The sequence below is a fragment of the Rhipicephalus sanguineus genome, chromosome 4, assembly GCF_013339695.2.
Source record: "Rhipicephalus sanguineus isolate Rsan-2018 chromosome 4, BIME_Rsan_1.4, whole genome shotgun sequence".
Taxonomy (NCBI): domain Eukaryota; kingdom Metazoa; phylum Arthropoda; class Arachnida; order Ixodida; family Ixodidae; genus Rhipicephalus; species Rhipicephalus sanguineus.
This window is the reverse complement of record NC_051179.1, coordinates 93,016,649-93,044,269: the sequence shown is the minus strand read 5'-3', so window position 1 is coordinate 93,044,269 and position 27,621 is coordinate 93,016,649. Positions and strand designations below refer to the sequence as shown.

At 45.8% G+C, this 27,621-nt stretch overlaps 1 protein-coding gene across 1 annotated transcript in view; it reads left to right on the top strand.

The window, feature by feature from the left end:
* Positions 1–225: 225 nt before the first annotated feature.
* LOC119391402 (THO complex subunit 5 homolog) overlaps positions 226–27,621 on the top strand; it is a 45,717-nt gene continuing 18,321 nt past the window's right edge. Inside the window, 12 exon segments of the mRNA XM_037659085.2 lie at positions 226–457; positions 2,530–2,679; positions 5,013–5,123; positions 7,525–7,622; positions 8,503–8,590; positions 10,004–10,116; positions 14,004–14,251; positions 17,168–17,245; positions 18,764–18,807; positions 21,276–21,378; positions 22,455–22,560; positions 23,011–23,112. Of these exon segments, the coding sequence (XP_037515013.1) occupies positions 389–457; positions 2,530–2,679; positions 5,013–5,123; positions 7,525–7,622; positions 8,503–8,590; positions 10,004–10,116; positions 14,004–14,251; positions 17,168–17,245; positions 18,764–18,807; positions 21,276–21,378; positions 22,455–22,560; positions 23,011–23,112 (1,310 nt within the window). The 5' untranslated portion in view covers positions 226–388.

Sequence of the window (27,621 nt, the reverse complement as noted above, 5' to 3'; positions counted from 1 at the left end):
CATGGGACATTCGTATGTCCAAAACTGTCATACCAGTGCCCATGGGTGTCCAATGGCATCGGACTTTCAATGCCCATTCACCACCCACACCGCAAGGAGACGCCACGAGAAACACCAATGCTCTGTTTGCCTTCGCTAACGAGGCAGAAATCCTGATATCCTGCTCGCGCTTATGCCACGGACCATCATTTTAACCGAAGGTTTCGACGAATTTAACCGACGCGCTCACTTCGACAGCGCTTTTGTCATCGACATCACGTTTTCATGGCGACGCGCACGCGCATGTATTCGCGTTTGCTTGCTGTGTTGTCTTAGAACTGAAGTTTCGCAAAATGTACGTCTAGCTTGCACGTATCATTTACGCTTAGCTGCTCGATCAGTACCAGTCATGAGCCGAGACAAGAAAGTAAAGCGCTCAAAAACCGGTAACGATGTCTCCAACTCCGGTTCGGGGCCGGTAAGTTTGCGTCCCACATTCCCTAGAACTTGCGGTTTGACGCGTTAATGTTGGAGTCACAGCTCTGAAATTCTTCTTTCCGGTGTGCTCGAGGTGCTATATACAGTGATATTTATTTATTTAATTTTTCTTTGAAGCTACGATGCGCATACTTTTCATAGCAGTGCATTTGGCCGCTTCGCAATGTGAATTTAAACTCACACTCGGAGCTTTTATTGTATGATGCAGACTGCTTGAAAAAAACAATATTAATGACTCTGTCATTTTGTATGTACAAGAAGATCCTCAATGTGTTAGTTGTTGCATTCATAAATGGTCAGCTTACGTTCTGATTTTTAGCCATAGTAAAAAGATACTTAAGTTACATATTATTGGCATGCTTAACCATTTATATCTTGGTGTTTTTCGAGCAGCACTCAAGAGATTTCAGGCACCACTCGGGCTGCTAACAAACCTGGAGGATCCGGACACTGTTTAGGTTCTAGAATATACACGTTCAGTGTTCGCCTATTTTGAATTGAAATCTTGTATTAATATGAGCAGTGTGCCATTGCATAAGCATAACTGGTAGCGAGTGCAATGCCCTGCTCAACAACGAGGCGATAGCAACCACCGAAGACACTCATGAAACTTCAGACTAACTAAGGATGGTGCACTTACAGAAATCAATTGTGGTGCGAACCACATCCAAATTAACTCTATGTTCGACTCCTGAAAATGACAAAACCTGCTGTTGCAACCTTCAAACTTCCTAATCCTACTGCCTTCACGAAGGCTTTGCTGTTTTGCCCCAAATGCAAGGTATATTAATTATGATTGCTTGAAGGAAAACTGTAATTGCAGTTCAGCTATTGCAAAATTTGCGGGTGACTTGTGACTTTCTTCCATGATTTTGCATTGATTTTGCCAATGAAGCGCATTGCAATGTTTGTTTTTTTACTTCGTTGCTCAGTTGTGCTGCATGCTAACCTGACAAGATGTGCTCAGAGTAGTGACGCTTGGTACATTCACTACTTTAATTTACTTTGTTACTTAAGTATGTTCAGCATGTTTTTTATTGTGCTCATGGTGGTTGTTACATTCACCTGTCTTATATGGACTGCCTAAAACACATTGACCGAATTTATTTCAAGTGGTGCACATCAAATCGCGTCACTCGGACAAGCGCTCACCTTCTAGCAGGGATTGTTGCCGAGATCTTAACAAAATTTCTGGTTACATGATTCTGTCGAATGTTTTGGGAGCAGGTGGGTTCAGTTTGGCTTTTCCTGGCCACAATTGGTTTCAGTCAAACAGACCTTTGAACCACTGGAAACTGGGTCAGCTACATTAAAAATAGTTTTAATTTGTCATCTAATTGCAACACATAACATCAACTGCCAAATTTTGCAAAAGTGTGCTCATAGCTAGTAAGCCTAGATGTTTTACTTGCCATCCATTCATCTTTTTTTTTATAACCTCGAGAGATATATTTTTCAGTCATGTTCTACAAACAATACTTAAAATGTAGTCATTTATTGAATTTGTGATGGAAAAAATTTGTTTCAGTACGTTAATATCAGTGTGTAAAACTGATGAGGTGATAAGTTGAAGGGAAAGCAAACTTGCATTCTGAAATAAGGCATTAAAAGGCGGCGCTGCATAATTTTACCAAAAAGAAATTTCGATGCTGCCACCTTCTTTTTCCTCTTCCAGCAGTGCCAGGCGCCAGTGCCACAAAAACAAAAAAAAAAACAATGTGGAGATCTTACTGATCTAAGACAATTACTTATTTTATATAGCTGACGGATAAATTTTTGTCTAAAAGCAAATCCTGTGTGGTTCCCTAAATAGTCGTTGCTTGCATTCTGCTCGTATAAAAGCAGGTCATTTTTAATAAAGTTTTTACTGAAGAAACACGAGCTATCTTGACTTGTTTGGCTTCTGTGTGTGATTTTTATAAAATTTAATGGTTTCAGGTTCGCGGGTATGTTATAGCAGTGTTGTGTGGTCGCTTTGCAAGTGAAATTGCAGGGACTTGATTTGCTGGCACAGTTCCACTGACGGCATTTGTGGGCTCTGTTGTTGCGCAGAATCTCCATATGGACTACTTCCTGATAGAGGAGGAAGACTCAAAGACACGTGACCCCCAGGATGATGAGGCTGTCTTCCGCAGGATCTGCGGCGAGATTCAGGCGAACATGAAGAAGATACTGGAAATGAAACTGCAGCGTAGACCCGTGGTACGAGCGCTGTGCTTTGACCTGCGTTAACAGTGGTACCTCTCTCGGTGAACATTTCGCAGGGTGAATGAAGCTCCGAAAGAACTTGGAGGGAAAGTTGGTGCTTAGATTTACATTGCTTACTTGTTTCCTGCATGAAAAGCGGAGAAGGAACTGAGAGGTATATGTCGGAAGCTTTGTGTATTAACAGAGAAAGGGCCTGTTCATATCATCGACGCATTTATCGCACTTTATTCAACAGAAACGTTTTTAACACGAAAATGTTTTATGCCGGGGTCCACCAAGACTTCAGTGACGTATTTCCGTCACGGAAATGACATCGAAAAAATTTACACAATCAGATCGCAAAGAAAAAAAACTTCCGTCATCGGGCATCGAACCCACGACCGCTCGGTCCGCAACAACAGATGCCGGGCACGCTATCCACTGCGCCACGGTCACAGACTCTAGAGGCTTTATAAACACGGCTTTTATATCTACCACTCTCCCGGTCGGCGGGGTGGTGTTGCCCTCGGGGAGCAGTAAAGTAAAGTAATTCATCATTACTGTGGCCTCCGCGATTAACATCTGCAACGGGTTACACGTCCGTCCCATTCGGCGCGTTTTCAATAGAAGTGCAATTTTGTCAATGCCTTAACTCACCGCGAGGTGGCGACCTTAACCCAAGCGTCGTAAAAGCGTCGGCCTAGCTCATAGCATCACGCTAATCAAACCAAAAATAGCTCTGCGACGCGCGCCTGCCTCACCTGGCTGTAACACCGCGTTCCCCGCCTACGCGCTCGTCTCGAGAAAAAATTGTGGCCGGGCTACCGGGGCGGCACGACGCGCGTTGTGTTTCCCTCTAGTGCGGCCGTGGTGTTCAATCACATTTAACATGCCGCGGGATGGCGACCAAGTTATGCGTCCAATATGCGACGCTGTTCTGGCTATCACACCTCGTTGTCTGATTACGCTTTCACCGTTAACTACTACAGCTACCACAAGGTTTTGTGTAATCATTTAACATCGACGTTAGTCGTCGGGATGGAGATGTACCACCAATCATCAAAGTAGGTGCATCCACGTTAAACGGTGCATTATAATTAACTCACTGAGTGAGCCTGGTTCCCCTGTGCCATCTAGGACTTAGCTGCGCATACATACGCCGATGCATTTACTAGGCCCCTATTTTTACTTCACTCTTGGGCCACTCTTGTCTCTTCTTCCAATACGTTCTGAACGGAACTGAGGGGCAAATGATGTTGGATCAGTTCTCCTGTTGTGATCGAATAAAAAAAAAGGGGGAGAGAGCACAGACGGGGTAGTCCTTTACAGAACTATTTGCTGCCTCATCTAGCTAAGTAAGACTGTCTGAACTTAGAAATGTTTTCAAAATTGCAGCTGAGTGGGGTATAAGCATTAATATAAGCAGGTCCCTTTTTCTTTGATCCTCCACTGCCTCAGTATGGATCTCAAACATCCACATTCCTTGGTTAACACATCAGCAAACTGTTTCACACATGTTTTTCTGTGAACCATGTTCCATTAATTAATCCATAACTTTATAACTTTACAACAGGAAAGAAGGGGAAACATGCACCCCATGGGTAAGCTTGTTGCAGAGTGATTCTAACCACCAAAAACAGATAGGTTCAATACATAAGGCAGCTAACTTGCTTACAAGTTGTAATTAAAAACTGTCTCTGTTTGTCTAAAATGAAACATAGATAAAAAAGTCTGTTTATTTTTTGCTGTTTGGCACCAAAGAAAATTGCGTTGCACTTGTTGGTCATACTGTTGTGCTCTGTATCGTGGACCACAGGTGTTTCAAATCTTTCTCATGATTTATTGTGCTTGTGGTGTCGGCACCTTGGAGTACCATGTATATCTTGCTACCTCTCATGTTTAGTGATTGTTTGTACCTGTGCTTTGTGTTTTGAGTCTTTTCTGACAGTTTTGTCTTAGCATTGCAGTAATTGGGCTTAAGCTAACACCAACTACCCAATTACATGTCCTCCTTCAGCTTGCTTGATTAGCCAATCAAAACATGCATCACCCTGTACGTATCAGCACAACTTCAGGTGTGCCGAGAATGGCTAGAAGTAAGGAAGCATTATCTTTAACCGCGCTTGATAAGAGTGTGCAACACAGTCTCGTTGTTCATGGGCCACCTGCCTGAAAGTTCCTTAGATTTCCAAAACGCTTCCAAGTAGTCTGTGGTATGGCAACTTTGCAACTTCACGTTCATTCTGAAGAACTGCTGCTGTTACTACTGGGGCTAGTGCGTTGTTTTACTCTTCTTGTTCTATTTCTCTGGTCACTATGTGTCATCGTTCTCGCATTATTTTGCTCAGGCTGACGTTGAAAAACTTCGAGTGGAGACATCCTTGCTGTTCCTGGGACTGAAGAAAATCAATCGCCTGGACAAGCACCGACTCAAAGCGGCAAAGGATGCCGTCAATGAGGTAGTCTATTCCCCTCTTGGATCTTAATGGCACTGGCTGACAATGTCGTGGTTTAAATATCCATTTTGAATGGATACTTTGTATTGTGTGCTTTGCTGGCAAAAGAAGGCGGGTAGTGCCCTCGCTGGTCGGAGTAGCCTAGTTGCAGTTATGGCAGGCAGGTTTTCTGTCACTCCCTTCTCCAAGCTTTCATGCTTGTCAAGGCTCTTGGATGACTGTAACATAAGCTAAGTTGGCACACCCCTCGTCGTCATATCTGACTGTGGAACTGCAGGGGATGGAAGACATTGATGTGCCTAAAGAGATTGTGAACTATGGCATGACAACACAACACAGAGCCTGCTGTGTCGCTGCCACGTATTCTGAGAAGGCTGTGGTATTGTTAAGCACCTGTTTGAATGGCCTAACATGCTGTAGACTACATGGCTCCCCTGGATGTACTAACCTGCTAAAGGCAGACATTCGGTCTATTCTTGGCTTTGAGGTGAAGGCACCTCAAGGGCACAATTGCGCTTGAAGTGCTTGAGGTTCAAGTTGGTTTTTACTGAAACATGGACGTGAAATAACCCATTTTTAAATTTATATACAGTAGACTCTCGATAATTCAAACTCTGATAATTCAAACTTTCAGTTAATTCAAACAAATCTTAAAATTTTTGGTTGGCCCACTATGTTTACAATGTATTTTAAAACTGCTTAATTCAAACTGCCTCACTGCACAAATTCATTGAATTCAAACTTTTTGCTTGTCCATGTGTGGAAATATGTGCTGCCTTGTTGCTTCTAGCTGAACATTCACGTTTTTCTGTTACTAACAGGCGCAAATAAAGCTGATTGCCCGCGTACAAAACAGCCAAACTAGCCTAACCTTGCGCACCAATAATCTCGTGCTGACTGAGGGAAAAAAAAACTGTACGGTCTGGCCTTGATCTATCGCATGTCAAACGTTTCTTAAAGTCACTTTCTTTGCAGTATGCCATGCGAGAAAGCGTCCTAAGAATTAGAAGGGGCTAGCAACTGTCATGGGACGCAACACATTTCGTCGCTTGAGTACACACCCGTGCGTGCCTTGTATAATAACAAGTACCAGTATTATCGCTGATGTCTAAAAAAATTACACCATCTCCCGCTAAAGGGGACCATGAGGCGATGCGAAGCCAGAGCACTTGCACGATCGTGTTCCGTTGGCGTTCGTTGGGCATGCTACCGACCTCGGGCAGGCTACCGACCTCGCGTCGTGGAACGCGAAGAGGAACACCACGCACGTCGTGTCTTCCCTCTAGCCTGGCCGTTAATTCTCACAGGGCGAGCGGGGAACTTGGTCGACAGGCACGCGAGAGGGGAGAGAGAGGGGGAGGGGACGCGCATGCACTGGCGCTCATCGCGGCGCTGCGCAGGAAAGAATTTCGGCATGTCGAGCCCGCATTTCAGAGGAGTCAACCGAAGCAAGCGCTGGACTGAATGCGCGCAGCGCTCTACCACTTGAAGGAGAGGAGACTAGAGGAGGAGAGTAGCGCATGCGCCGCAAGAGCAGAAGCGAGAACGCAGGAGAAGCGCAAGCAGGTGCTGGGAGAGAAGTGGAGAGAGTAACGCGCAGCTGTTGGACAGAGGGAAGGAGGAGAGTTGCGCATGCGTGGTGTGAGTGCGGACTAGCACGCCGCGGGACATACCCCCGAGCAAGAGATGCCTTCGCATCTAAAATTTTACTGGCAATCATGCAGAGCAGTCTGTGATGTTGCTGCAGCACTGAGAAACAATAGACATTGCAATGTTAGTTGGTGTGTTGCCCTGAGTCATATTTATGAGAACTTCTTATAATTCAACTTCTGATAATTCAAATAAAATCCTGAGGTCCCCTCAAGTTTGAATTACCGAGAGTCTACTGCACCATGATAAGTTCCTGAAAGCAGCATTCCTTATATATTTGGACAAGGTAAATATCCTCATGTTTGTCATGGTAATGACCACATTTTTTAAAGGCGAAAGCCTCAAGTGGCTCATGAGAAGCGGAATGTGACCGTCTGACGGTGTCCGCCGTCTGCGACAACACATACCAAAAGTCATGTCAGACGACCCATGTGGCGCGAACAACCAGTGAAGAGGTTCCGTCACTTCGCTTCTCTCTGGCGAAACTCTTGCAGCAAAACTCTCGCAATGTCATTCACTTTGTCTCAGCGAGATGGTGTGCTGTTAGAGCAGCATTAGGGTGTCTTGACGCTTGCGTTCTGTGCTTACCGAATTACCCACCGTGAATGTGGCCCCTTGTCAAGCTGCAGTCGTGAAAATAATGCTCAACTGGGGGCCACATCAATAACAGCAAGCATAATAATGGTTGAACCTGTCCATATGCCGCTTTATGCTCACCAGTGCTGCTACCACTGACACTCATTTTCGGTTGCAGAAGAAGCAGAAAGTGGACAACTTCCACCTCCAACTGCAGAACCTGACCTACGAGGTGATGCATCTGCAGAAAGAGGTGACCAAGTGCATGGAATTCAGGTGAGACATGTCTTCAGTGTTTCTTTTCCTTCAGCACTGCATTTGAAATGCAGAGCAAAGCTTATAGCTGCCTGGTTTGTATGTAGTATTACATGCAATCTGGCTACATGCACCTGACTACGAGGGGCATAGCCAGAAACTTTTTTTGGGGGGAGGGGGATGTACAATTGCTTCTTTATGTATGCTTGCGTTTGTGTTTGTATGTGTGCCTTCATATATACACATACAAAATTGAAAAATTTTGGGAAGGGACTTGAACCCCCCCCACTCCTACTCTGGCTACACTAATGCTGGCTGTGCCACTGGTGGTGCTCATCATTCAAACATTGTGAGATGGCTGGTTGCGGTCAGGTCGTTGATTCTTGTGCCCAGCATGAGTTGCCTTTCTCGTTGCTTCGTACCATAATATCACACATAACATTAGGTCACCGTCCATCATTAGAGCACAACCTTGCCATCGCTGTCATTGTGTCACGCTCGACGATATGCAACCACGTTCCCCACACGACCCTTTATTGTCCGCGCCACATGTTCGACTGCTTGCGTTCCTCTCTGTCTGTCTTCTACCATTTTCCCGCGCGCACATGCGCGCCCTCTCACTGTTCCCTTGACACTCGCGCCATCTAGTTTTCTCCCGGCAACTACACACAGCCTCCGAGACCCGCACCCAACACACATGCACTCTTCACTCCCCTTCATATCTCACAATTGCTTTGACCTTTTCGGGAAACTGTCAGCATTCAGTACGTATATGTATCTCGTTTTTGAACCTAGTTGTGAGTCGTTTATTCGTTTTCTGCAACTATTCTTGTGAAACTGTGCACAAAATATGACTGTAGGTGTGTCTGGAAAGGCAACTTTTGTCTGTCTGCATTTGAAGGTCCCGGGACGAGGAGATCGACCTGGTACCTGTGGAGGAGTTTCGCAGGGAGGCACCAGCAGAGGTTCTCAAGAAGGTGAGAGAATGCGCTGGCATTTTAATTTCTTTGTCAAGTTTGTCCTCGCCTTCTGGTCAAAGAAATCAAATAGTAATGCAGTACAAAGTAATGGACAATCTTGTCAGAAGCATTTCAGAGCATTTCATGCAGTGGAAATAAAGTAGGCATGGGCTAATGTTCGAGCGCTTCGAATGTTCGAACGAATATTGCAGTGTTCAGATTCGCTTCAAAGCGAATTTCAGATTTCCGATATTTCGAAGTATTCGAAACGAATGAAAAGGGACACCTTTTACCGCATGTAACCCCCCCCCCCTGAAAAGGTGGTTTCACTGCAGCGTGGGGCTGCTGTGCCGCGAAACCACATGTCGAGGGGAAATCCGCATCGAAGTCGCACTTCAAGGTTTTAAGTACACTGTACCTGCACTTCGACTAATCTTTTTTTAAATGTTTAAGAGCATGTTTATGGCCTTATATGCACTAAGTATAGCAGATTTTAAAACGTAATGTATCTTACCTCTTATAATTTGCACCCTACTGCTATTCCAATCCTGCTACTAGTATTCAAAAAGTTGCTTCCGCTCTGCTTCGAACCGAAAAAGTGACAAGCTTAGTTGTATTTGTTAAATATATTGTGCAAGTAGGTTGGGTCATGACCAAAATGCTCATTTTTCTTTGTATGGTATGTGATATGTACTATTCGAACTATTCAATTTGAAATTATTCAACCGAATCATTAGTTTCGATTTCCTTTCTAACCTCATATTTACCATTCGCCCATCCTTACAATAAAGCATTGTGGGAAGCTTGTCAATGTGTCTGTACCTGTTTCATTGGCACTCCAGCCAAACATCACAAGCAGGGGCCATACAGGAGCAATGCAAAATGTAAAATTTTTGCCATAGCAGCAGATCTGAAGTAGTACGTATGAGGGCCCCTTTATGTCCAAAAATGACAAGAGCAATATTTGACAGCACAATAAGTGCTGGTGTGTGCTTTTTTTGTCACTAGCTTGAGTTGGCTGGACTGCAGCTGGCAAGCTATCCCGCAGTTCCATGTGATCACATCTATCGCATCGTTGTGCATTAGTAGTGCATTAGCATATGATTCCTGTCCACTGTATCTGCTGCAAGCTGATGACGAGCAATTGAAACCAACTGGATACCATTTGCCGGTCTATTGAAGGCACCATGTTTCTGTTTCTTTTGCATAAACATAATCCTGACTTCGTAGTATTTTTATTGCTGACGACTTCATTTTGTAACAAGGTTTCCCTGTGTACAGCCACCAACTGGCTTGTGCACTGTAAATTGCTGTGCGTGCCGGTGGTACGCGATTAACGGTGTCGTTGCCGTGTTGTTTAAAATCAGCATAAAATGTTGTGTATGGTAGTGCACTCCATTCAGTTTCGTACTCCTAGCTCGAGTTCTTTAAACTTAATTCCAGTCGAAACTGTGCTCAGCCGGAAAATTGCTGAACAGCAATTCCTTGGAGCAACAGTGCCTCATGAGGCAGCCGCAGCAGTTCACGAGTGACTCCTCGGACGTTGGATTCAGAACGTGTTTCGTGCATAAAATTATTCGTGAAAAAAAAATTGCTGCCAATCGTGTCGTTTTGGACAAAGTGACACTCGCAAAAGGACCGCGGTAGTTTTCAACGTCTGAGTACAACGACTCTGCAAAACAGTTTTTTTCTTGCCACGCAGCTGTGAAAATTCCCAGGACACTGATGCCGCCTCATGCTAATAAACTTTTTGACCCCACACCACCAGCTGACCCTGGCAAGGCTGCAGTGGTTTAGCTTGTACAAAGAAAAGAGCGTAAGTCCAACTTGAAGCATGGTGTAACATGGAGGACGATTTCCTCATTGGAGTGATGTGGCAGCGCTCCCTTCAAGCCGGAGTTGCCTTGAAGTAGTGGTCGGCGTCACACTCAGTTTATGCCACATCTTTCATCTCCATGCTGGGCCTTGACTTGCCGCAATAAGGGTGTGATGAGGTGAAGCATATTGTCTATGTGGTCTGTAACGACACAGCTTTGCAGTACGAAATTCTAGGGATTACCTTTGTGTGTTGGCAGTTCGAGTAACGGGCGCGTGAAAGCAGCTTTGCCGCAATACGAGAGTGTGTGAAGCATATAAAGTGAGCATGCACTGGTGTTGACATGCCATCCCAAACACACATTCGAAAAATGTGGGGAAGCCGCACACCAAAAACAACTCTGTGGTTTTTTCACCACTGTGATTCACGGTTACCCTATTCAGCAGGTACACTTGAATGCAGGGCACGGCTTCATGCAAGGTGCTGCTTGACATTTCGGGTCAGGCACGTAGCATGCCAGTGATTTTTACCCGACTCAGCACGTCATCGGGGACGGGGGGGGGGGCTTACCTTGCCTACGTGTCTGATTTCGGGGGCATCTCCAATCTATTTAGCAAAGCAGAGCTTTTCAACAAAGTGTTCCGAACAAAGAAAACCACAATTTTCAGGCATATTTTTAATCACAATGGTTGTGCAGCGTGACTGCCTCTCAAAAGGTATGACTATTGCCTGACTGTGCCCGCACCTTTATTTCATGTAGTCGTGGCGGTATCAAGTTGTGACTGAACTTATTTGTACACCATTTTTAAATGCAGTCTCTTTAGTGCTAGCAATACTCTTCACTTATCGCTACTGTCTCACCTCTGGCTTCTTTTTCATGTTATACATTTGCTCTAAGCAAATCATGTAGAAAAATAGTATCTGGTGCAGTTAATATCACATCGTGTGTTAAGTGCGCTATTCTGCACGACCGCTAGTGCAGTTGTTAGTGAAAAAGAATCTATAAATTTGTTATTTTACTTTAATTTCTGCCCTAAAATGGCATTGTACTTGTTGCTTTAGCACCCAGGTGGATTTAAAGGGACTGTCTACCACTCAGAAAAATTTTTAAGATTGTGATGAAAATGAGAAGGTTGTTTGTCACATTGGCAGTAACGAGCATGCTTTTTTCGAATAAAAAATTTATTATATTATTTTTTATTTGGCTTTGAATGTCGTGAAAGTATGACCGCTAGCATCACCCAACAGCGGTGTGGATCGATCTATTGGTAGGAGCAAAAAACTCTCGCAGGTAGACACTTATCTTGTTGAAAACAAATATATGTATAACTTAAAATTGTACTTTGTGCACTTTTGGCAGCTTTCCTTTGCATCAGAATTTTTGCTTTTTTTCTCATGCGTTCAAAGAGGCGCCCGCGGGCGCTGCCGGCAATGCATTCGCCTGCCGGTTTACAGCAGAGAAACGCGAGCACGGCATCAGGCGCCACTCATAAAAAAAAAGGCGCCTTGCACAAAGAGCAGCGCGAACTGACTTCAGGAAATTTTTGAACCATGCCCGTGAGTCCCCATACCAGTATTCACTGAGGTTCTACATTGAAGAAGGTTTTGCCTTCAGGTTCCGTTTCGTCAAGGCGTCCATGTTGGCTGTCATGTCGCATATGCAATACAGAACACCTAAACATAACTGAAAACAGCAGGGACCTTCTGTTCTTCTGTGAAGCACGTCTCGTGTTCATTTTAGTTGCATATTTGGCATGAGTGGAACCACTGCAGTTCGTTTCACAACGCCGGCATACCACTGTTGCTAGAACAGACCAAGTTTTCCACTCGACTGCAGTGGCTTTTCAGGCTGACTAAACAAAGCTGGAGAGACTGGTAATAATACTTTATTGGACAGCTTGTGGGTGCTCTAAACGACCACTACGGTATTTGTTTTATTAATAAACAAAACCTAATGAAGCCTGCAAAAACTACATGTGTTTCCAGTTTTCGACTTTCACCAGCACTACAATTGTCATCGCGTCCACCAACCAGTGTTGTGGGCGTCCCTACACCAATGGAAGAAGACCAAACACAGATAGAAAAGTTCTATTTTAAAAATTTCTGGTAACTTTCCAGAGAAACCGCTACAAGGTTGGACACTTCAGACTGTACGCTTTCTATTGCGATACAAAACAGAAAAGTGATGAAGGACAGTAGACAGTCCCTTTAAGATCTAAGTGGTAAAGTCTTGATTTGCTGTCCCTTTGATGGACGCTTCTGGCTTGGTTATAATTCACTCTCATGAGCTTCAACTGTGTATCCACATTGCTAGCAGTGCAGGCAACCTCAACTGTGGACAGTGCACACAACTGATCATGTGCTGTTTTGTAGATCCTCTAATTTTGAGGCAGTCACTGGCATTAATTGAAAACCATTTATCGCCTGAAAGAGTTGCATCCATTGCCAAAGTGCTAATCAGATAATGAAGGCAGTTGTGAGTGTTATTAAAAAATAAACTTAATCTAATTTTAAGGATGGACTGCTGCGTGCATGCACACAATTGTGCTCCACATAAAAGTAATCATCATTCTATTCTTTTAGTTACCTTTCCTCTGTTAACCAGCGCCGAGTAGCTGTTGTTGATTCTTTGATCCAAACAAGGTTGTTGGCTTCTTTCTCTCTCTCTCTAGAAATTTGGCCCCGCCACAGTGGTCTAGTGGTTACGGCACTTGACTGCTGACCCGAAGGTCACGGGATCGAATCCCGGCCGCGGCGGCTGCATTTTCAATGGCAGCGAAATGTTTGAGGCCCGTGTACTTTGATTTACGTGCACGTTGAAGAACCCCAGGCGGTCAAATTTCCGGAGCCCTCCACTACGACACCTTTCATAACCACATCGTGGTTTTGGGACGTTAAACCCGAGATATTATTATCTCTAGAAATTTGAGTTGTCCATGGTGCATATCTAGTTAAAGGGGCCCTGCAACACTTTTTGAGCATGGTCAGAAAACGCTGTTGATCGGTAGTCGAGGCTTCTGAGAACACGTAAGCCAAACATTATAGCGCAGCACGCGGCCTGGAATTTACAGTTGATTTTCAAAGTCAGTTAGAAATAGCTTGCTCTTGTCTCAACAAATGGTTCCATAATCCAAAATGACCACACCATAAACACGAAGTCCACGACCATTGTCTAATTTGAGCATCGTGAGCTGTATAGGTACCACGGCCGCTGCGGGATGCCACGACGTGCTCGCGCTGCACTCTATAGTGGTAGAATTATACAGTAACAGTATAGAATTACACGAGTGCAGTTGCGATCACACTGAAAGTTCAAAGAAAAACAAAGAAAAGAAGGTGCTGAAGGTCATAATGCACGCTGACGAATGGACATAGCTTTTTGCCCCCTTGTCATTCCCCCTGCATAGTGCATAGCTTTCAGTGCACTCGCTGGTACAAAAGGAAAAAGAAAGCACTTAAAGCTGCTCGTACTTAACGGATTCTAAAAATTTGTATGGCGGTTGATTCGTGAGGCAATAAACGCTTCAATAAGTCAGTCGATGGTTGCTTGGAAAAGGTTTACAGGACCCCTTTAAGACAAACAGGGTAAGCGGCTGACCGAGGTGTGCCGTGCCTTCTGTTGCCCAGGCTGTCCCAGAAGCTGCGGGGCCTGGAGTCCTTGCGTGAGCAGTACGACCGCGAAATTGAGCGCAAGCGTGAGTGCCTCTCCGGCATCCAGCCAACACTGCAGGCAGTGCTGGAGGCAGCACAACCCCTGCAAGCCGACCTGGGCCTGCCTCTGCAGGCCCACCAGGGGGAGCACGCCAACGCCCAGTACCTGTCGAGGCCCCTGTACGTGCTGTACGTCCAGGCGGCCGCCTACCAGCATGCCTACGGTGAGTTCTGGTCACGGGGCTGCTGCCCTCTCAGTTGCGGATTTTACAGTGTTGCCACTGACTGTTATAAGTAGGGGAGGTCTTGATCTGGTGGTTGACAGATGCGACATTGTTGTGGCAGTGAAGAATACAGCAACCAACAAAGCATAACTTTCAATACACCGAGGTAATCCAAGTAAGGCAGATGTTCAGGACAAGGTTTAAGCTTGAAAAGATGAAAAAATGCTTGAACACGGAATGTCGCTGGAGCCAACGTTTCGTTAAGCGGTCTTGTCTTCTTCGAGCCTTCAAGAAAATGAGACCACTTCATGTTGTCTCCAGCAACACCTCGTGTTCCAGAATTTTTCATCAATACACCAAGGCGCAGGTTGCACCCAGCAACAACATATTTAAAAGCTTTAATCGGCAAAACCTGATCACAGTGAAAAAATAGACGGATATGTGTGTCGGTATTGGGTGTATCACTCCTAGAGAATTAAAAAATCTAGGTGGATTATATGCTAAATTTTAAAAATTCTGTGCCTTTCTCAGGGCCGGATTAAATGTGCGGAGGGCCCGGTTCAAAAAAATAAGGGGGGCCCCTCGCCCCGCCCCCTTTCTTTCCCGCTTTGTCACCTGGTCATGCTTGAGGCTTGACGATTTTTAGATTTAGCTGCAAAGAACACAAACCACATTTATTCTAAGCCTCTCCGGAGTGTGTAATATCACCTGGGCGTTTTCTTTCTTGCGGAGCACGTGGAGAGATTGTCATCGTAATAATTAACTATATCAGGAGACACATGGACAGCATTAAGATTTGTCTGGTTCCTTGGATCATACTGAAAGAAGACTAAACTCTGCGAGAAGTTAAGATGAAAAGAAGGAATGCATACGACAGTGCAGTCCAAGCGCCGTGTGTGTTTCTTCCATTCGTCTTAATCTATAGCGTTGTTTACCCTTATTTCAAGAGAGGACATCTTCCCTCGAAAATCAGGGAGCGCCTTTGTGAAAAATAGCTTCCTCTATCTGCTTCAGCTTCACTGATTCAGTAGCGCACGCTTCGGTTGCCTGCGTGCGAGCACTGCCGAAGTTGACAGGTGGGCCTTTTCAGAAACTGTTCGCACGTACTTACAGTAAATACGCTACCAGTCGTCTAGCTACTTTTGATTTCATGCAACAACACACATTTAAGCTCTTCTAAGGCAGCATTTCAATATAGTGCTATTATGCATATTGTATATGCCTACTGATCCCAACAAGTAATACAGATGGTTTAAAATTAAAATATCTTCAATATGGGAAGGGGGTGGGCCAAATCTTTCGGAAAAGGTGGCGCCTATAAAAATGAGATCCGTGTAGAACTTTCACAAAAGCGTTTTCAATAAGACTCGAAAAACGACCACACATATTTTCATTTATGCACAAATCGGTCGCTTTTAAACAATGTAATAGGGTTACATTTTTGCCGGCAATATTCACTTTCATAGGGCTATAGGAGAAGGAAACACATTCATTGCACACATCTCTTCTGCGTTTAAATGCGGAATATCTTGATATTTTTACGAAATATTTCTTCTTAAACACAGTGTACAAAATTGGTGAACTCTTTCGCAGAAATGCAACCTTGAAATGGGGCGTGTATACCTATTAACATGTTCTCTGTTTTCATTATTCTTTTAAGTAGAGAAAGAAGGTATGTACGTTTCTACAAGCGTTTCGTGTCTTTTGCTGAGACAGTTTGTTGATCAGCTCTTCAACATTTACCCTCCTAAGAACCTCCGTCTCTACGCTCAGCAGTGACAAATCACTGAGGCGGCTGTCGGTCATCGTTGATCGAAGCCTGTTTTTGATCAATTTCAGTTTGCTGAATGATCGTTCACCAGTGCAATTTGTGACCATTAAGCAAAAAAAAAAATTCTAAGAGCCACATGGACATCAGGGCAAGAACCTTCAAGCTTTTCACGAATTAGAAGTTCAAAAGTGTTAAAAGAAGTTCAAAAGTGATGGTCAGTTGAAGACCCCCACCACAACGCTCAAGCAATCGCAGTGAGGGTCTGCTGGCGGCCAGATAGTGGATATATGTTGTAGATATTTCCTGCGCACAACCTTTACCAAGTGATGGTCTCTTAAGTTTCCCTATATAACCACCAAGCAGGAATTAAGACAGAACGGCAATGCCAGAAGCGAAGAATCGAACCATTACTCCTTCGGAGTCCTGGCATAATCAGGAAGTTCCGTACCATACAAATATTTCATGGTACGTTGTTTACACTATAATCAAAGCATACTATAGCATACCTATGCGTCAGCTTCATACCGGTTATTTTCATTCAGCGCATTAAACGATATTTCAAACAGGAACCACTCTCTATGCGCCTTCGCATTGCGTGTTGGACCGTAGCTGCTAAAATCCTCATCAGGCTGCTCTATGAGTCCATCCGCTGGATCAGCTCCTTCCCTCTACACGATGCATGGTCTTGGGCGAGTAAAAGGTTTTACCACAGACTGCAGAACTGTGAGCTGACTTCAAGATTATGCACGTTATGCAACGAACAACCTCTTAGAAGCATGTATATTGATTATTGAAATAGACAATCTGTTTCTATCAGGGGAATCCAGCAGGAGGGTTAAACTTTTTCGAACAAAACAACGAAGTCGGCCATTTTTTATGGCCCTTGGGGGGCCCCCTAAAACCGGAGGGCCCGGTTCATTTGAACCCTTTGAACCCTGGATAATCCGCCCCTGGCCTTTCTGTACCTTTCTGTACCTTTCATCAAAATTATGTGTCACCTCTGTGCCGCGTTCGACACAGTTTCTCTGGTCATCCACCTCCACCAAGTAGAATGACTCATGAATTTTTCTCTTTTTTTTCTTTTCTTTCTTTCTCCTCCCCCTTTTTTTGTTTCTTTAATTATCGCACCATGGGCTGTCTGGCAGGTGATTGCTTTGAGGTTGGCATGGAAGGCAGCGTGGAGGAATCCAAGGCACTTCTTGAAACGACGCAAGAGAAGCAAGGTATGTATGCACGTGTATTTAGAAGGTTGCATGCCATTGTAAGAGACTGCTTTGCTTCGTTAATGATCTGCAGCTGCCAGGCGTTTCGAACTAATTGAAAGCCTAATATTGTTAATGCATTGATTACTGTTTATCTTGGGTATCAAATTTGTAGTAATTCATAACAGAATAGTTCATATAATGTATGAGGGGCCTTGATACTGCAGAGAATTTTTAATGGCATTTATACAACTGACAATAAATGATAATTAGCAAGTGAACGTGCCAGCATGGTGTCACCTCTGGTTCACTGTTGCCCATTCAGAGCCAGGATCTTATGTATTATGATCATTTCTGATTCACACCCTGTCAATGTATAGCATTAGTATTTGTTGCCTGTGTTGGAGAACCTTGGCAAACTGTTTCACCCGTGCCACTGTTATTTTGTTCGCTAGCCAGTTTTGTTAATGTTAGCTACAGTTGTCAACAGCAGAGCTAGAACAGAGCTGAAGCAGTAGTGCCAGTAGTGGCGCGAGGTGCTACATTGATGCTCTGGGAATATTTTTTAATGCTGCAGTACAACTGTGATTCATTGTTCAGAGGGCTTGGTGGACTTGTTTGTCTCTCGCTTGCCAACATTCGATGTTTACTATGCTGCTTCACTTGTCTGCATAGGTAGACATACGTGCTCACTCACATGTACATGGTGGCTCTTTATGACGAGGAACACATGAGTGCGGGGCCTGTTTTCTGCAGTGGCTGCTTGAAGCGCCAGCAAGTTGCAGCAAGATGAAGTACATCTGCTTTTCGTATTATCGCTTGACGACCAGAACGACCGTCTAGTGGAGAAGTCTATCTGGAAGATGTATCGGCTGTGCCGAGTTATTCCTCTCACTATAGATTACACCGAAAGCGTACGAACTTCCTGTTGCTGCCTGTTGTCGGCGCTCTAAGCAATCGTCGCAGAGCACAGGTCACATGCTCACATGTTTCCTTTCATAAAGGACCACCCTGTACTTCATACTCGCCCCACCTACATTCCTCAGGAACTACATAAAGCGTCAGTGAGTGACAAAAAGTGCGGGTTAATGTGGGTTTGGAACAGGGATGAGTGCGGAAAGAACGGAGGGCCACTTAACACGAGCGCGATTAAATCTAAGTAACGCTTATTTCAGGTGGACATGATTTGTGAATGTGGGTTGCTGTCAGTGAGCCTAGGTGTGTAATGAGTATGTGTGTAAGTGCAAATAGGAGTGGACGCGATCATCTGCTTGTGCAGATGCTAGTATACATGTGACTTGGAAGTGATTATTCACAGCCTGAGGGCTGGTGAGTGTGAGTGGGCGTGAGTAGGAATGTGAGCGAGTGCTAATGAGTGCGAGTTGTGTGGGAGCACTTAGCTTGCCAAACTGTTAGTGACTGAGTGTGATTGACCATTCTTTTACTATTCTGCCAATCACTCGTTGCCTGATTCGTTAGCAGAAATTGGAGACGTCTTGATTTTTTTTTTCTTTTTCATGACAATCTCCCTGACAACAGAGGAGGACAGTGGAGAATCGGACCAGGAGGAATCAAATAAGGGAGTGAGTTGGCTGCTCTCGATCTCTTCTAGCCAGTTATAACATTGATACGTGAAAATTTTAGGCTTTGAAACCTGTCGCAAAATATAGTGAGGCCTGCCATCCTGACAAAAGTTGTCGACGAACAAGAACACACCTTATCGTGTGGCCATGTATCTCTTGGAAAATACTGTAGTCCAACATTTGATTTTCTGACAAGGTTGACACGTGCAAAGAAGCCTGCATGCATCAATGCATCAGTGAAGCACGTTGTTGAGATCTGCTCCTCCAGGCACCACAACGATCCCAGCTGCTCACTAGAAAACCATCTGCTCATTCAATGAATTCATTGAAATAGTTTTCATTAATTATCTTGACAGCTAATTTGCCCTTATCTTAACTCGTGCTCTGATAGCATATGTATGCAGTATAACTCTTAACTTGAACGAGAATCATCAAATTCGTACCAATTTTATTACCGTAAAAACCGGAATATAGGTCGGACCGGAATATAGGTCGACCCCCCAAACTTTGAATCTCCAAAAAAGAAACTTAAAAAAATCGCAAAGTATCGCGGCGCGCCCTTACCTTGATAAATGCGCGACACAACCAGCTGCACTGTGGTGACATTTCTTTTTATTTGGACACTGATATGTAGTTAAACGCCAGAAGGCCACAAAGTGCTGTCACTCAGACTCGTCCGAACTTGAGTCGGACGACGCCTGCTTGTCACTAGTAACGTCCCAGAGTGCATCGTCCTCCGTTCCATCCAATGCGTTGCTGATGCAGCATTTGCGAAAAGACTTGCGCACCGTCTCTTCCAGGAGAGATTTCCATGCTGACGACACCCAGCCACAAACGGTCACGAGAGGTGGACGTCGTAGGCGGCCAGTGGGAGTCTTGGGATTGTTGCCCAGCATCCACTCATTGTAGAGCTCGCGCACGCGATCTTTAAAGGGTTTGTTGAGCACTACGTCCAGTGGCTGGAGGATTGATGTTAGTCCCCCAGGGATCACGACAAGATCCGTCTTGCCATCGGACAGGGCTCCCTTCAGATCGGCCGTGAGGTGGCCTCGAAATGAGTCGAGGACCAACATGCTCGGTCGCTGAAAAAGCGCACCGGGTCGCCAATTCCACACGAGCCAGATCCATTCGAGCATGAAAGACTCATTCATGAACCCTTTTTTGTTCGCTCTCACGATCACATCTCGAGGAAAGTCTTCTTTTGGTAGCCCTTTTCTCTTGAAAACGATATAAGGGGCAGCTTCTTTCCATCGGCTGTGCACACGAGCATCACTGTAAATCGCGAATGCTTGTTGCCCGTTGTCAAGAGCTTCACTTGCTTTGATCCTTTAGCGGTCACAGTTGTGTTCGAGGGCAAATCAAACCAGATTGGAGTTTCGTCAGCGTTGCCCATGTGTCCCATCATGTAGCAACGCTGTCGACGAAGCGCTGATACTCGACCAGCTTGCGATCGAAATCTTCGGGCAGTTTTTGGCACACGGAAGTACGCCGCCGCAGCGCAAAGCCCTTCCGCTTCATAAATCGGTGCACCCACGATGGCGAGCCCTTGAATTGCGCCCTCGTGAGCCCAGAGTCACGTGCTATCTCGAGAGCTTTCACGCGGATGCACTCCGCTGTCACGGGTAGCGACCTTGCATGCAGCTCCTGGACAAACTCGGCGAGTAGCGTTTCCAGTTCGGGGTGCACTGCAGTCCGTCCATGAAACGAAGTTTTTCTTTGGTTGCTGCAGGATGTGATGCACTGCTTTTGGCTCCTCCAGTATCGGACGCTTTTCTCTGATGCACCGAATTCCCGTTGTGCCGCCAGGTTGCTGTGCACTTTGGCATACTCGATAACTTTTTCCTTAAAGCCTATCATAAACTGCCGTCGGCTTCCACTCATTTCTGAAGGAAACGGAAAAATAAAAACAGCGGATAACCAAAGCAGCCACACTTGACAGAAGAAAAAGCAAAATGGCGTTGCCCAACGGTGCCGCCAGCCCGCCGCTGCTGATGCTCACGATGGCAATGGAGGCTTCTGACTTCAGCTGCCCATTGTTGCGAGACTTCCGCATTTTTTTCTGCCAATGACCGGTATATAAGACGAGAGTCGACTTTTCATCGCGTTTTTTTTTTTTAAATTCGACCTATGTTCCGGTTTGTATTTAAAACACATTTTATGAATATTTGGAAAGGCGAAAGTAAGTGCTGGACCGGAAGCACTTGTAAGAGAACCAACAGTGTGCCTCGTTGCTCGTGCCACTAAAAGGAAGCATTTAATTTGTTAACACTTAGTTCTCGCGGTTCATTTTCCATCTCTTGCCACACTGTTAGTTTCGTTCACCCTAGAAAAGCCAGCCAAATTAACGTTGCTCTTTCAACTCCTTTTTTGCTAGTTTTTGAGGGAAGCATCAAGATAAAGGCAGTCCTGTGCAGGCCCAAGCTCGCCGTCATTACATATAGCTTCTGCCTGCTCCATCATCTGTGCAGAAACGGCACAGGAGGCTGACCCGCAGTGGAACCGGTCTGTCCAGTGTGGCCAAGTGTCTTCAGAAGCACCCCCTCACCGTTGTGATCACTCTTCAGCATAAAGGTGACCAAGAGAGAGAATCACTCTAACCTATACCTCCATATTTATACTTCCATTCTGACCTATACCTCCATAGTGTTATGCTGAACCTACTATGGAGGTAATGCTGCACCAGTTGCACCAAGAAAGAAATGCTTGTACGTGGTCTAAATGAAAATAGTATCACTATTTCTACTCGACTTGATGGTTAAATCATTACGCAGCCTCACAGATGGTAGACAATTTTAGTTTATTGTTACCGTGATAGCAGAGGCTAAGGGAATAGCGTTAACGTGCAGCAAATGTTGCGGACAGTCGTTTTAGCTTAGTGCGATTGAGCGGGATAGTGCTTGCGTGCTAAGCTGTGACTATGGCTTCACCTAGGAGAGGATGAATGCGTTAAAAAAGTGAAAAAAAAAAAGCTGAAAATGCTCACCTCTATCCCTGCATGCAGCAGTATTGCTATTTTTTTAGTAATAATAAAAGTAAATAAATATGAATCAGACACAAAAAGCAAAAATTTATATGTTGCATATTTGTTGACACCGATCTTCTTGTTAAGCCTAGGAACGTTCAAAATGGGAAGCGATCCCCAAAATCCCGCTAAGTTATCCGTAATACTCGATAGTCGAAGCTGCCTGAAGGCAAGCGAAGCCATTTAACTAAGTCCTTGGCTGTGAACTATGTGAATCCTTCAACAGTATTGCCAGCTTCAGTTTGAAGTGGGCGTCCAAAACCGCCACCACGTTTTACGTGCATTACGTTAACCACGCAAACATGGTAATGCTAAATCTGAAAAATAGTGTGCGTACGGTGAGCCCTACGGGTCATTTAGAGTACTACGCATGCGCATTTTGATCATGCTATTCCCCTAAGCACGCTATTCCACGAAGCCCGTTAAACTGTAACTGTCTGGTGTCTGAATAGTATCACACGGTGCGCCATAATGTGCCCTAAATTTTTGTTGTCCTTACATACTACATCTGTGGGTGTAGCTGTCCAAATAATCAATTTATGTTGAATTATCAGTTGGTGACTGTATAGAGTTGGTAAGAATTGATTGGCTAATTGATCTGATTTATTGACTTTCTGTGTTCCAGGGTACCACTTGCAGATCACGTTTACGTACATCATTGCCCTGCACATTGTCACAGTCACAGCCAAAGTCACTGAGCCCCATGGTGTCTCCAGCGGTGTATCTGCAAGGTAAGACTGCCTGTTGCTGTGGTCATGTCAGCTATGCCGGTTGCAGAACATATTTTCTAGTGAAGCTTGTATTGCCTCACAGGTCGGCACCAGGACCTGGAGTCAAGCATGCCAATGTCAAACTTGAAAAGTGCTGAAAGATAAGGAAAATAATGGCTTAAATATGGCATATGGTACTGCTTCTGGTAGAACACAGACCTGCATGTGCAGTCTGACTTATAATCATGGTGCTTGCCTGGTAACTACACGAAGTAAAAAGGATGTTTACGTGTTTTTAAGTGAATGATCCTAAGTATGTTGCATAAGACAAGCTTCGATAATCGCACAACACCTGCATGCAGACAGCAGAAGGGGTCGGAAAGCAGAGAGAAAGATAAATGATTTGTTTGGTTCAATAACAAATAAGAACGTGCTTATAGTGTGTGTTGTTTCTTTCCTTTTCTTCAACAGCCCAGTGATGTCCCCATCCACGATTCTTGACAACTTGTTTGGTGATGACAACGGTCTCTGTTCTCCAAACCCCGGCAATCATTTTCAGCTCAAGAAAAACGGGTGAGATGTTGCGCACACTTTCTCTACGCTTTTCATTGCCGTTTATAATTTCAGAGTCATGCCTTGAAACTGCATCTGTCAAGTTCATAATCTTCGCATTCTTCCACTGCGAAACTATGAGTCCGAAACTCAGGGTTTGACGGAGACTCGGAAAAACATAAAGATTGCGCAACAAGCATTGCAACGAAAAAGCAATACAGTTGGACCCCTTTATAAAAGGCACTGATACAGTCGAAGCCACTTATAACGATCCCACGTATAACGATCTATCGGTTATAACGACCATATTTGGGTGCACTTACGATTTTCCAGTGCTAAACATTGAAGCTGCGTCTACATATAGCGAACATTTTTCAAAGCCTCCTACTTTTACAACGAACACTTCAGACACGGTCGCGGTAAAAATATGGTGCATACGAAGCGAAAAAAGTTGAAACAGGCCTTCTAAAGCGTGAGAGGGGCGCGCGCTCGCGCGTGCCCCGCTCCAGTTTACTTGCGACTAAGATATCCCAGATCGGCGAGCACCGCACGCAGATTTCGGGCGCTGCGAGCGAAGTCGCTCACTTTCGAGCCTTTTCTTCAGTGGCAGAATGGCAGTGAGGAAAAAAAAAAGGGAGGCAGCATGAAGCCTTGCGGTCAGCTTTCGCACGGTAACATTTCCTGACGCCGTTCTCTGCAGCTACGACCGCCTGCGATGAACCAAACAATGCCTTGGAACGCAAGAAGGCATAAATGCAAGAAATTATAACCGCAATAACTTTCATCGCATAAAGGTTCACTGCGTTCCTAAACTCCTCGACGCCACACTGTGCCGCAAAAGGTCGTCCGTCTTTTCGGTAACAGCAGAGACCGGTCGATCGGTGATAACGATTTCCACGCGATTGCGGCGATGCCTTCGCGGATAAGCACCAGAAAGAGCGAAGGCGAGGTGGTGGCCGTCGATGAACGTGCAGTTATGACTTATAGCCGACAACCTTATATCACAGTCATCTGCAGATATCTGCTCGGCTGCGCGTGTGGCGTACGCCGTACACTGTGCGGATTGACGGCGGTACAAGTGCGCCATGCTGCAGCTTGCAAGTTCGCCGCCGCCGCGTCGTGCGAGACCGCTTTTTTAAAGTGCGCCTCGCTTTGTAGAAACGAAAGTAGCTCGCTGTTGTTGAGCGGCGTGGGCACCGAGAAACGTCGATGCACTGACAGCGAACTTATACTGTGTGTTTGACTAGGTGACAACTCAAGTGCGCCGCGAATCGTCGTGCAGGGCCACGAGAGCATCACAGAGACATAGAGTGCGCGTTGCTTGCAAAATGCTTGTTTTCGTCGTGTTGAACGAACAGGCTACTCTCCGCACCCGTGCACGGTCCGGAGTGAAGCAGGCACGAAGAACGTACAAACGCACGCATACGGCATACAGCAAGCGGCCCGACAGTGACTCCGCGAGCCGAGTAGGGGACGCATTGCACGCAACTAGCCAGGGATGATCGGCTCCACGTGGCAGCACCGCGCTTCGGTGAAACAGTGTCAGTTCACAGCAAAGGCGAGTAATTCACTCGTGAGCACGTAGCGGGCGTCGCTTCGAAAAGGCTTAGCTTGTCACCGGAGGGGTTGGGTGCACTTCAATAAAAGTGCACAGAAAAAAAAACGGCTTGGCCGCAAATCGCACATTTTTAAAGGCTAGTCAATATACAACGAACTACTGATATAGCGACCACTTTTCGCGACACTTTCGAGTTCGTTATAAGCGGGCCCGACTGTATAACAGACAATTGGGGATATGAGACACCAGTGTGCCTACATTGAAATAGGGGTTGGTAAGAAAATGCGAACCTGGCACCCTGCTTATAAGGCTTATAAGAGACACCGTGTATAAGAGACAAGAACTGCACCCCGGTGGGTGTCACTTATGAAGGGGTTCAACTCTAGCGCATTGTTAGAGAGAGGGAAAGATAGTGGATTGGATTAGAGAGGAACTGTGAGCAGCTGATGTGTTCTCATTTGAGGTTCTGACGAGTGAGTGGAGTAAGCTGAGTATTGTGACTCACAGAGCTAATAACTGTGGGTTTGTTATGGTAATGAATGGGGTGCAAAGGGAAGGGAAATTCTGGTTGGGCACAGCAGAGGGTCATGTGCTTTGTCGCAATTACAGTGGAACTTCGATTATACGTCCCCCGGTCCTGCGACGACCCGCGTTTTACGACGAATTGGCTTGGTCCCGGCAAAACCCCCATAGAAATAATGTATTAAAAACCTCAATTGTACGACGCAATTTTACGCCGGCCCCGCCTCGTACGACGCTTTGCTGGACTGTCCGAGAAAAAAAAAGACCTACGATGACGCGGGCTGGCACGCAAACACACTGCGGCCGGGCGAAAAAAGTCGGGAAACCGAGGAACCGAGTTCGTATCCGCGCTGCCACCACAGGGCCTCTTCAATTTTTCGACACGCGGTCGGCCATAGCTAGCCAGAGCCAACGTTGGCCGGAGCCAGCCGGAGCGCATTCGTTTTGTCGCATTGCACTGCGCACTTCCGTTGTCGCCTTTTTTTTTTTTCTCTCTCTCTTCTTTTGGGTGGTTTTGTAGTGACCGTGACCGTTGTGACCGCAGTGACCGTTGTGAGCAGATAACATGGCAGATAATCTCGAGCTCGCTTTCTAGTATACGATAACTTTCACTACATTTCGTGTCGTTATACCGGACGTGTTGAACGGCGATTGTTGAGCCAATGTTTGCGACAGCCGCGGGAACTGGAACTCGCCGCTGTCTAGCTACCAGAGGGCTGGGGCGTTTTAGCCGCTCGCGATTGGTCGAAGCTTGCAAATCGAATAGGCCTACTGCCGTGCTGCCATTCAGCCATTCCTTCACGTGTTTGCCTCATCGGTTGGTTGTGCTGCGCCGCAGCTGCTGTGTCCAAGTGCAAAATTTTCTGTGTTCGGTCATTGGTGTGCGAGGAAGCTTTCGAACTTTTGGTTGCGAGTGCTGCGTCTCGCAATGTCGCGGAACCGAAAACCGCTGACGCTCGGAGAAAAGCTTCGCATAATCGAGGAGGCAGAGAAGCGGAACGGAGCAACAAAGGCCAGCATTGCCCGCGACCTGAACATTCCCGAGTCGTCGCTGAAAACGATCCTCGCGAAGAAGGACAGCATCCTACTAAATGCGGCAAAGTTCGGCCTGAACAGGAAGGCCGCGAAAGATGGCAAATATGCTGCCATGGAGAAGGCCCTCGTTGAGTGGTTGCGTCAGGCCCGCAGTTCAGGAATCGCCGTGGATGGCGCAATTTTGAAGGAGAAGGCTGAGACAGTTGCATTGCGCTGCGGCATTGACGACTTTAAAGCCTCCAATGGCTGGTTGGATCGCTTTAAAAAACGCAATGGAGTTGTGTACAGCCGCTGCTGTGGAGAGAGCGCGTCAGTCAGCTCCGACACTGTAGAAAAGTGGACTGCATTGCTGCCGGAATTGATACGGGAATACAAACCGTCCGACGTGTTCAACGCAGACGAAACTGGATTATTTTATAATATGCAGCCAGAACAGACATTGGCATTCAAAGGAGAGAGCTGTCACGGGGGTAAGCGAAGCAAAGAGCGTCTTACCGTATTGCTTTGCGCTAATGAAGACGGCTCTGAAAAGCTTCCTGCCCTCGTGATCGGCAAGTTTGAGAAGCCGCGATGCTTCAAGAATTTGAAAAGGCTGCCGTGCCAGTACACGTTCAACCGGAAAGCCTGGATGACGGCTGCTATGTTTTCTACATATCTGCAGCAGCTGGACTCCAAAATGGGGGCTAAGAACAGAAAGATTCTTCTTCTGCTTGACAATGCGCCATGCCATCCATCAGATATGTCGCATTTGAGAAATGTGAAAGTTGTATTTCTGCCCCCCAATTGCACTAGCCAGCTGCAGCCACTTGACGCTGGCGTCATCAAGTGCATGAAACAGAAATATCGGAAGTTTCTGGTGCAGCGTCGGCTGGCGGGCATGGAACGCAAGCAGTTGGATAAGAAACTTTCTGTGCTTGACGCAATGCACTACATTGCTAGTGCATGGGACGCAGTCACGCCAGAAACTATCGCCAACTCCTTCAGGCACTGCGGCTTTAATAGAAGTGGTGCTTGTTCTACCAGTGAAGCTGCACTGCCTGTTGACGATGAACCAGAGTTCGGCAGCCTGGAGCTGCCTGGATCTTTCGCGGACTATGTTGGTGCCGACGACGACGTTGCAGTGTGCAGTGAAGTGTCGCTGGATGACATTATCGAAACTGTGCGTCCCGACACTGCGGGAACTTCCGACGAGGAAGAGATGGACGACGCTGCAGAGGCTAGCGTGTCCGTTCCGACTTACGCGGACGTGTTGTGCTACGTCGACCACATTCGACGGTTTGCTTGCGCACGCGATGAGATCGGCGACTTGCTGCCAGATGTTGCAGCTATCGAAAGAAAGCTGATGCGTCGTGGCTGGGCAAACTCTCAGAAGAAAATCACAGATTTTTTTAAAAGGTGAGAAATAAAGGTTCGTT